The 11,302-nt window shown below is 43.6% G+C and overlaps 1 protein-coding gene across 4 annotated transcripts in view; it reads right to left on the bottom strand.

Annotated features, from left to right (window-relative positions):
• Positions 1–4,708: 4,708 nt before the first annotated feature.
• The window catches only part of PIK3C2G (phosphatidylinositol-4-phosphate 3-kinase catalytic subunit type 2 gamma), a 182,884-nt gene continuing 176,290 nt past the window's right edge, over positions 4,709–11,302 (bottom strand). For all 4 annotated transcript variants that reach the window (XM_077468636.1, XM_077468635.1, XM_077468634.1 and 1 more), the window contains one exon: positions 4,709–5,363. In XM_077468636.1, coding sequence (XP_077324762.1) covers positions 5,223–5,363 — 141 coding nt within the window. In that variant the 3' untranslated portion in view covers positions 4,709–5,222. The remainder of the gene's footprint in view (positions 5,364–11,302) is intronic.

Genomic DNA, 11,302 nt, shown 5'->3' with positions numbered 1-11,302 from the left:
CCGATGGTACTACACTAAAGACTGGTACTAAGAGCCAAAGAATTCTGGCAAACACTGTGACGTATCTCAGGTGTGGAGCTCACCTGACCGCCATCCAATCCCTAGGATACAAGACATGCTGGACAGCCTAGGAGGAAGTTCATGGTTTTCATTGCTAGACCAAGGGATAGTGTACCATCAGGGATTCGTGGAAGAATCCAGTCAACCACTGACTGCCTTCATCATACCTTGGGGTCTGTATGCGTGGATCCGAATACCCTTTGCCCTTAGTACTGCACCAGCTGCATTTCGACGCAGCATGGAAACCTGTTTAACCACTTCAATACCGAGCACTTATACACCTTCCTGCCCAGACCAAACCAGTCGCAGTTTGAATGACAATTGCGCGGCCATGCAACACTGTACCCAAGCTAAATTTTTATCATTTTGTTCCCACAAATAGAGCTTTCTTTTGGTGGTATTTGATCACCTCTGGAATTGTTATTGTCTGCTAAACAAATAAAAAAAAATACAGAAATTTTTGAAAAAAATATAATTTTTTTTGTTTCTGTTACAAAACTTTGAAAATACGTATGTTTTCTCCTTCACTGACGGGCACTGATAACGTGGCACTAATAGGCACAGATGAGGTGGCACCAATGAGGTGGCACTGATGATGGGCACTAATATAAGGCACTGATAGGCGGAACTGATGGGTACACATAGGTGGCACTGAAAGGTGGCACGGATGGGCACTGATAGGTGGCACAGAAGGGCACTGATAGGTGGTACGATGGGCACTGACAGGTGGCACTGATGTACACTGATAGGTTGCACTGATGGATGCCAGTCAGTGCCAAACAATAATGCCTGCCATTCAGTGATGCTCATTGTGGGCACGAATTGGCATCCATTGTGGGCACTGATTGGCATCCCTGGTGGTCTAGGGTGGCATACCTGATGGTGACATTCCTGGTGGTCCTAGTGGTGTCCCTGGTGGTCCAGTGAGGGCATCTTCGGGGGGGCTGCACTGATAATCAATCAGCACAGACCCCCCCTGTCAGAGGAGCAACCGACCAGCTCAACAACGATTGCCACGATGTGCGACATCATATGTAGTCCGGTCAGGCTATCTAAACGACTTTGCCGCCGTCATTTTGCTATATGGTGGGCAGCAAGTGGTTAATGGGACTGAGGGATGAGATCTGTCTGCCGTACCTAGATGAGAACTAGGGATAAGCTGAACACTACCCCCCCCCCCCCCCCGGTTCAGTTCGTAACAGGCAAAAAATTTGTGCAAACACTGTTAAAGTCTATGGGACACGAACATGAAAAATCAAAAGTTTTCATTTTAAAGGCTTATATGCAAGTTATTGCCATAAAAAGTGTTTGAGGACCCAGGTCCTGCCCCAGTGCACATGTATCAATGCAAAATAAAAGTTTTAAAAATTGACGTTTTTTCGGGAGCAGTGATTTTATTTTTGACATTGAAAGCAGAAAAGGGTCTCCGTTGGACTTGTACAAAATTCTACACACAATCAGATTGTCTTGGCACACTGTTGGCACTGAAACTTAATCCCTGACCTTCCCGCACGGCGATTCAAAAAATTTGGAAGCCTGATGGCTCCCTCCCACAAAACCCTCAAGTGGTCATGTGTCTCTTTACTCCTATCACTCTAAACTCTAAGAGGTCCCTGAAGTACTGGCACCAGGTAAAATTTGGCCCCCCATATTTTAAAAATATGTAAAGCCTTGCAAAAAGGAATGACCATTGATGTGGACTCTAATAGGGCCCACATCTATACGATACCAAAGCTGAATAAGGACCCTAGTGACGTGGCAAATTATTGTCCAATATTGTTAATTAAGAATGACTTGAAACTACTGGCAAAAAAATGGGCTAACCTACTTAACACATTTTTGGAGAAGTATATACTTATAGATTAGATCAGATTAGTCGCCAGACATCAAGCAGTGGCTCAGGTTTGAAGAGCAATTAATCTCATCTTGCTTTTATGCTCTAATTGGGACAGAGTGGGGGCCAAACAGTGAATGTTACCATCACTTGGTTTATGTAAAGCTTTTGATTCCTATCTTGGCCTTTCCTCTTCTATATATTATGGAAATAGTATTTCAGTCTCAAGTTGCTTACTCTTCTAAAAATTCTGTACTCTAAGCCTACCGCCAATATTAGTAAAGGAAAATATTCCTGCGCCTACTCAGGGTAGAGGTAGATAGTGTACTGCTGCACACACTGGGAGGGAAATATCTGAACCCAGGGGAGTAATAAATAAAGAAGAAGAGGTAGTGGTGTGCTGTACTATGGTGGAATATGCCTATCAACAAGGGCGATATACTGAATCCACAGTTCAGGAGGTACAAAATAAAATTTAGGGTAAACTGAATAGGTAAAAACACAACATATATGTGAGCCTGTGCAGCATATTAAAGTAGTGATACTTTTAGCGTTAATAGATAGTATAGATATAGAACATCAATATACAAAATACGATATAAAAAAACGATATAGAAATAAAAGATATAAATTCCAAAGTGCAGCGTGTTGCGATAACAGAAATCGCATAAAGTGCAAGTGCTCTAGTGTGATGCACATAGGCAACCCTTGAAATATACACAGAAATATTGTGACAAGCAATGCCGGTGTATTGAACAAATGTCCGTTTCAAGTGCAAAGTGCTGCGATTATTCCTGTAATCGCACAGAGTGTGAATGCTTCAACATAATAATTTGTGAAAAATGTGGGAGTATTGCGATGGAAAGGGCAGTGATGCTGGTGATGGGGGATATATCCTTTGTGGTTCCGTGTACTCTGATGATGGGTGTCTCCTTACCTCACCGCTGTAAGGTAACAGCGTATATAAAGATCTTTGGGATCCTTTGGCGGTGTTTCCCTTTAGTGTTCTATTGTGAAGTTCCCAGGTCCTGACAAATGGTGTTGTCAAAATGGTAATAAATAGGATACAATTCATATACAGAAAGGCACTACTTTTTGTAGTTGCTATGGAAACTTTAATGAAAGCTATCAGAATCAACCTAGACATCCATGGTATGTCTAGTGCTTGCAAGACCCACAAATGTGCTTTATTTGCCAATGACTTGTTGATGTTCATTACTGAAATGATTGTGACCGTGCTTAACCTGCTCAAAACCCTGACTGACTTTGGAACCTTTTTGTGCTCAAGGGTAGATCCGGGCAAGTCTTAAGTGCTTGATATTAACCTTCCCACTACAACACTGGCATCTATTAAGGCCTCCTTCCTCTTTAAATGGAGTGCACATGCCCACCCATATCTCAGTATAAAACTCAACCTGGACATTTTATTGCTACATTTAAATTATGTTCCTCTTTAATATTCTCTGGAAACTGAACTGATACCAATGAACACCTACAATCTTTCCTGGATGGGTAGGATAGTCGCAACAAAAAAATACTATACTCCCTAAAGCATTGTACTTTTTTAATTTATTTCCCATTTTGGTACCTTCCCTTTACTTAAAAAAGGCTCCAATTGTTAATGTTTCCATTTATATGGAGCCCTGGAGGCTTTCCAGTTGCTTGCTCAACACTGTATACTCCTAAATTGCTCGGGAGTCTGGGTGTTCCACACCTTCAGAGGTATTTTAAGGCAACCCAATTAACCAAAATAACTTAGACCTTTTACACCATTTATAGAGCAGACTGGGTTGTACTTGAAGCTCATGCTTATGATCCACATCCTATTGATCTCCTTTGTGGCTTCTCCGCAAGGACTGTAGGGTAATCCTGAGCCTTGCACTGTCGCTCTCTCACCATCTTTGGGACTTGCTGATTATGATGTACATTTGCACCTACATACATTCTTGTATTCATCTCCAAACCTTAATACAAATATTGAAACATAAAAATTAACCAACCCATCTGTATTGTCCCCAAAGTCTCTGATAAACGCCAATATAGTGTCTATATTCCATTAGAAATCCTGACACTGGCACCGCGTGGGACCATCCTGGAGTTAAGCCTGCTCACCCACCCAATGCAGAGCAGCTCTCTCACAATAGTGGTGGCTGGAAACATCCTGCTACAGAGCCGACAGATGGAAAAACAGAGTCTGTTTTTTCTACAGTAAATTGACCGGTCACACTGGCATTTCCTCACTGGATACAAGGAGAAATATATTTACTGAATATGTGCGGACAGTTTAAGCCCTATCTCTAGGTTGGATAGACCCTACCTCCTTAGAAAAGCCCATCAGTCCTTTAAAAAAAAAGAAAAAAAGAAAAATTGTATACATACCTTTTTTGGAGCTGCCATCAGTATGGTCATGTAATGCCTCTGGGTCTTCCTGTTTCTGTAGCAGCTTAACAAGTCACATGCGGATGGTTCTCTGCTGCAGTCTCCTGTAAGCTTGCTCCTCTAGAGAGCGGGTCCTTGACACACTGGGCTCACAGAAAGGGATTGGAATAATGTTGGACTGTATCATTCAACCTAATAGAGGAACGGTGGCCAGGACAGGAGAAGGATGTGGAGTGCTGGAGCATGGAGAGGGAGAGTATTGATTTAGGACCTTTCTTTTTGTTTGTTTTTTAAATGACGGGTGGGGGGAAGGATTTTTGTAAATGCAGTAATTTGAGAGGATTTCTATTTAATGTGTGCCAGTTATTGCATGAAGTGTGTGTGTTTTTGTCTTCTATGATCCCTTACATTAAACAGATCTCCACCAATCACCAGTAAATGACAAAATAATTTATTCATTGAGTGATAAATCACATCCATAATTGTCTCCATCTGTAAAAGTATTTTGTAGTCATTACATGATTGTAATATTCCTGCACTGCGTGCTGTGGCAGGAGTGGTGGTGGATATTGGAGTTCACACATCATACACGATTCTCCTATAACTCGCTGAGCTCCGTCAACTGACTCCCCTCCTCATCCAGCTACTCAGCAGCACCAAATTTCTATTGATGAAGGAAGCCACCCGACCTCATCCTGGCCAGACCTAATATGGTCCTATTCCTAAAGAGCCAGATACTATGACTCAATCATCATATTTAGGCAAACACTGAAATATCAGTAATTCCATAATAACCAGGTGTGTCCATGATAATAAAGAATTTTCCACTGTTGCCAAATGACAGGAATGGCACCATCTGATAGCAATTACTCCATTAGGTGTTGGCCACTACCCATATAAATATCATCACATCCATCTCCCTTATTTCCGAAGCTGCAGATGTATTGGGTCATCCTTCCAGGCGATACCAGACATCCTTGTTTAGTGGGACAGTGCTCAATGAGACAAACAACTCCCCCAGAGAAGAATCTTTATTCTTCACCTGGAACTTTATCACATGACCATCCAAATGCCCCACTTTGAACTGCACCTGCCACAGAAACAGAGACATTATCAATTTGTATGTCCAGAATAAGATCATATAGAGATGTACAAACATGCAACAATGTATACATTCAATCTGTATATCTATATTAGGAGTATACAGAGGAGTCATACATACACACAGAAACAGACATGATTAATCTGTAGATCAAGAATAATATATTTATACTTACTGTGAAATACTGTTCTTGAAGTCCATTGAGTGACTCAGTTAATCTTTCACACTCAGGTTATACTGCTGCCTACAGAAGGGCTAGACACTGGCAAACAAAAAACAAAAACTATAGGCCAGCCCAGGATAACCCCTCCCACTTCCAGATTGCCTCAATTATGTAGCAAGCAGCACCAAGAGCATGATCATAAACACAGAGGGGTGGGATCTGCATCCTTCAATGGATTCCAAGGATTTTTTCTCACCCCTTGAAAGACACAGGTGGGTTGATTTACTAAAACTGGAGAGTGCAAAATCTGATGAAGCTGTGCAGGGTAGCCAATCAGCTCATAGGGTCGGTTCACACTGAGGCAGCACGACTTACAGCGCAACTGGCTCAGGCGACCTGGACGCGACCGCTGCGGTGACTTACAAAACGACTTCTGTATAGAAGTCAATGCAAGTCGCCTCAAGTCGCCCCCAAAGTCGTACAGGAACCTTTTTCTAAGTCGGAGCGATTTGCGTCACTCCGATTAGAGCAGTTCCATTGTACAGAACGGGACGCTACTAAGTCGCCTGACAAGTCGTCCTAGTGTGAACCGACCCTTAACGTCTGCTTGTTCAATTAAGATTTGATTGGTTTTATGCAGAGCTGCACCATATTTTGCATTATCCATTTTTAGTAAATCAACCCCAGGAAGTCTTTCACCTTCATGATACCCAAAAGCAGCCCAGCTGAGTGGTGGGCAACATTAAGAAAAAAAGCTAACAGGACCAATGTTAACAAGGAAAACTGAGGACTGAATGCAGCTCAAGAGCCGCCTGAAGAACTAATTCCCAAAGATGGCACTGGGTGGGGCTAAACTCCCATCTAGTAAGGAGGACTTGAGCAAAATAAAGCTAAGTGGTAAATTAGTATGGAGAACTATTCTTGATGGCAGAAAACCAAACAATTACTCACATAACTAGTGAGAAACAGTTCAACTAGGGAGAGAAAACACTGAACCATAGACCATAAGCATGGAACAGGTCTACCTTATCCAACCAGATAAGTGGAAGGAGAAACAATTTCTCAACAGGACAAAAACTCACAGTCTGAACCATGGTCAACAAGGTGCAATGTCCCCTTTCTAAGAACTGGGATTATACATAGGGAAATTAGAACAATGTCCTGTTAGAGCAGTAGTCATCAACCCTGTCCTCAGGGCCCACTAACAGGTCAGATTTGCAAGATAACTGAAATACATCACAGGTTATATCATTTGCTGCTCAGTGATTGCAGTATTCTAGTTTGCATCTCCCCAAGGTAATACATAAAACCTGGCCTGTTAGTGAGCCCCGAGGACAGGGTTGATGACCACTGTGTTAGAGGAAACACTGGAGCCATCATAAATTAGAGAAGACTGTCAACTCATCCAATCCCAAAAGATTAAATAGAAACAAAAAAGGAGTCTGTGTCTGGAATGAATGACAGAGCAGACAGTCACCTTGCCAAGGTAATGACTACTACTCTGAGGATGGCCTTGGTCAGAAATATCTCCACTGAGTGGTTCCTGAACCCATTTAGAGAACCAAGATTTGATCACAAGAAGTATGAATTAGGCAGGGGATTGAAGGTACATCCCCTCACAAAATTTTAACAAGGAGGAATACAGACCAAATAGAGCTGATGACCAAACTTAGCTTCCACTTCTCCACAAGCAAAAGGATAACCCTGGTGCGAAGCCCTAAGGTAGAACCTGTTGAAATATCCTGCCTACAGTATTTGGAGCGTCAAAGAGTTGCAGGACTAGATATGCTCCTGACTCCGCTGATCCAACGATGCATCAGAATCCTTAAAACAGCACTAAGCGACCTTAGGGTGGTGAGAAACATTCATTTGGGTGAATCCAAAGGAAAACTGCCAGAAAAGCCTTCCTTTCGGGTGTGCAAAACAAACAATCGAATGTAAATCGAGGTGTGCAGAGTCATTAGGGCATTCCCAGCTACTACCAGAGGGTTTCTGCATTAGGGAACTAGGATGTTTAGCATACAGATGGTCCAGGGCAAGGGCATCTTGGCCCACCCTCTGAAATCCTCCACCTGCAACACAGGATCTGAAGAACACCTTGGTGGACCGCTCCCCAAAGAGATTCAGTTGGGAAAAACTGGCCTCTAAAAAGGTCGCACTTGAAATGACAGGTCTAGACACAAGGTTTCATCCAATTCAGGACCCAAACTACCCTTCTTGTCACAGCAAGAACTCCTGTACCTCCACTATGGTAATGGCTATGATGTTGTCCATTGGTATCCATATGCAAATATCTGTCCAAGGAATGATGCTGTGATGTTCTCGATGGAGAAATAAAGGAATGGTAGATATAATGGATATTGTGCAAAATTGTTAGGTTTACATGACCCAAAAAAGACAAACCTTTTCTCTGAGAGAGAGATCAGTGGCCGGGTTGAGATGGTATTAAAGGAGAAGTACAGGTCTCACACCACACATAGGGGTTTAATGGTATTGGCGCTGGAAGCACAAGCTTTTGGACTACCACACAAGTGATACCCGACGTATAATCTAATTTAGAAGGTTTGGAACAAGACTAAATATCTCCAGAAGGTTACTGGCTACATGGAATTTAGCCTAATATGGGGTAATGACCCTTATATGGAACTGCCGAAATTGAAGTATGGGGCTAGGTGGTCAGCATATGGAGTAACACACCTTAAGCAGATATCCCATACCGGGGCACATTTGACATTTGCTGCATTACAGAGTAAGTTCAACGTCCCACAGTCTATGTATCTTTATTACATGCAGCTGCAGCACGCTGTTAAGGCACAGAGTAACTCCTCAGAATGGCACTTGTCGCCCACTCCAATATTCAGTCTCATCAGGGATGCCAAGTACTCCAAAGGATTTATTTCCACAAAGTTATGCTATGCTCCTGCAGTCCTACCTGAGTCAGCATCCCTTGAGACTGATGGAACTTTGGGCACTTGGATGGTGAACAGTTGCTGTGGTCACGTGTTCCTTAAATGTTTCGCAAAGGTTGACTCAACTGCATCTCCTTCTCAGGGTGTATTATACTCCTCACAGTCTCCACTTGATGGGTTTGAGATCAGATTCTACCTGCACAAGGTGTAAGAGGCACCATGGTGACCTAATACACCTTTTGTGGTGAAGCCCGAAACTAAACTCCTACTGGGCAGGGGTGGTACAACAGATCAATTATGTATTTCAGGTGGCCCTTCCCATAGACCCAAAAGCCTTCTTACTGGGTGTGGTGGATGAGTATGAGTGGGAAGTGTGTACTAGGGGGGTCATCCTCACGGTTTTGTTCCAGGCCCGCAAACTGAATTTGGTTCACTTGAAGTCGGATGCTCCCCCCACTGTGAGTGGATCAAGAATATCGGTGAGCTGTTAAGACTGGAAAAGCTTATATACCAGCATAGGGGAACAAGTATAAATTTGAGAGGCTATGGGCACCATGGTTGGATGTTCCGGGGCTAGCCCCGGTGTATTTGATCATGGATAGATTGCTTTGACTATATGATGGCTGATTAGGTGCATCTCTGCATGGTGTATTACTAGACTGATTGAGAAGGAATATCTTGTCTTTTTGAATGATGTAAAACTTCCTGCAGTTTGATTACGCTTAGATAAACAGCACTGTCTATTGTATTACCAAGCTTAATGGTTGGTTAACATTGACTTTGGGATGTGTTCCCGTCGGGTCTTACATTTACATGTACTGTTGTCAATGTATGATGATGCATCTTCAATAAAAAAAAATGTGTTGGATTAAAAAAAAAAAAAAAAAAAAAGGGAGAAGTACATACAGCCAATGCTTGTTGGGCTGTATTCCTCCTATGGATCACAGGAGTGGAGTTCGTTCTGCACTCCTGTGACCCATATTCAGCAGACAGCAGGCTATCTGCTGACATCACAGAGCCAGTCCAGGCTTGGGCAAGATCGCGACAGTGGAGTCGGGATCCACCTACATGCCTGGATTGGCACCCAAATCAGCCGCTCAGCAAACCACTGAGAGCCTGAGCCAGTTGCTAACGTCCCCTCCACAGCTCAGCACTCCAGTGAGCGAGGAGGGGACAGAGCAGAAAGCAGTGGCTGACAGTCACCAGCTCTCTGCTCACGGAGCCCTGAGAACCAAGCGATCAGCGGTGTTAGATTGCTCGGTTCCCAGTGTTAGAGCTGGTGTGGACAGATGCAGCAGCAGACCGATTGCTGCATCCACCTAGTTAAGTATGATTCTGAGAAAAAAAAAATCCCATACATCTCCTTTCTCTTTTAATGAGACCGAACTGGCAAAAAAGCTAGAACAAGGATCATTGGGTACAGGGGGCAGAGGTTCATCTGCTAATCTGGGCAGTGAAGGTGAGCAGCTGAAGGCCATGCTGGTGGTGGGGTTCAGTCTGTAATCCTGAAAGGGCACTCTGCACCTCATTGTCTGAAAAGCAAACTACCCAAGCACCCACAATGGTTAACAAACATCCCCCTCATGGGCGCACGTTCATGCTGATGGAGGCTTCCCTGAAGGTTTAGCAAGCTTCCTATTTCAGACCTTTCAGGAGGCTGGAAAACCAGGTTTGAAAAACCTAGACATGCCTACTCCAGGAGCGTGGGAAGGAGAGGGAGGAAATTTTGGCCTCCAATGATATTCTGGACATCAAAAGATTTTTCCAAATAGACGTCATACCTCAATTATAAAGCAGGGACACACTCTCCATGAATGCAGCGTCCACAATCTAGCACTTAAACCAGAGTGTTCTGCTCATCAAGGAGAGAAGCCCAAATGCTTTCAGCGGTTGCTGACATGTAAGGCTCCACACACTCTATCAGGATAAGGTCCACTGCCACAGTGGAGAGATCCCTTTTGAGGGATTTAGACAATTCTGCCATGGTTTGCCAGAGGGGGAATTCCTACTGTTTTCTTTTAAATATGGAGTAGTAGCAGAAGACTGTGATTCCTCTAAGATGATTGTGTCAGTATGAAACAGAGTCAGAGATGCTCACTGTGACCGATGGCTTGTCTGCCTCTAAGACTGCAGGCAACTCAGCAATAGACTCTCCAGGGGAGGGTGCAGAAGCGTGCTTAGAGTCTCTGTGGTCAGCGCTAGTGAGGAACTGGGTAAATTTGGCCACAAAGTCTTGCATGAGTGTGTATGTAGTAGAAGCCATGGCCGAAAAGGCAAGGGGCTCTGCCTCACCTGGGGGAAAAAAGGTTTGTGAGGACCCTATAATCCTAGGTTAACAGAACTCCAGATTACAGACTGCATTACCTTTAGAAGGCACAAAACAAACATCCGCACAACTCTGGGGGAGTGTATGTTGAGGTCACTCCTTGCAGCGGGACCAATTTTTCTGTCTAGATATATAAATGTTGTGACTATTTTGTTGAACGTCTTCCAAGTACTCGAATAAACCCAGATAACTGGTAGCGGGTGATGGTTGGATGGGCAGAGGAGACCAAGGTCACTGTAGGTGGGCAGTAAGGATTTGGACCAGAGATCAGAATTCCACATGGTTGTTTGCAAAGCAACAGCAGCAGCAGTGAGTAGATGTTTCAACACTGAGCAGCAGGAAATAGCATGGTTTGCATGAAAATCTCTACCCGGCGGATAACATAAGCACTTAGTCCCTCATCATTAACCCTTTCTGCAATAGAGACTGATAGAAAGCAGGAAATGTAAAGGCATCAATGATAACGCACTGAGGTAGCACCCAGTGCTTAGCCTAATCATCTTCATGTCAAGGTAATCCCACAGAAACC

Source organism: Lithobates pipiens, unplaced genomic scaffold (assembly GCF_037356315.1).
Source record: "Lithobates pipiens isolate NorthernLeopardFrog02 unplaced genomic scaffold, aLitPip1_a1.2 Scaffold_8, whole genome shotgun sequence".
NCBI classification, from domain to species: Eukaryota; Metazoa; Chordata; class Amphibia; order Anura; family Ranidae; genus Lithobates; species Lithobates pipiens.
This window is presented reverse-complemented; position numbering and strand designations above follow the sequence as displayed.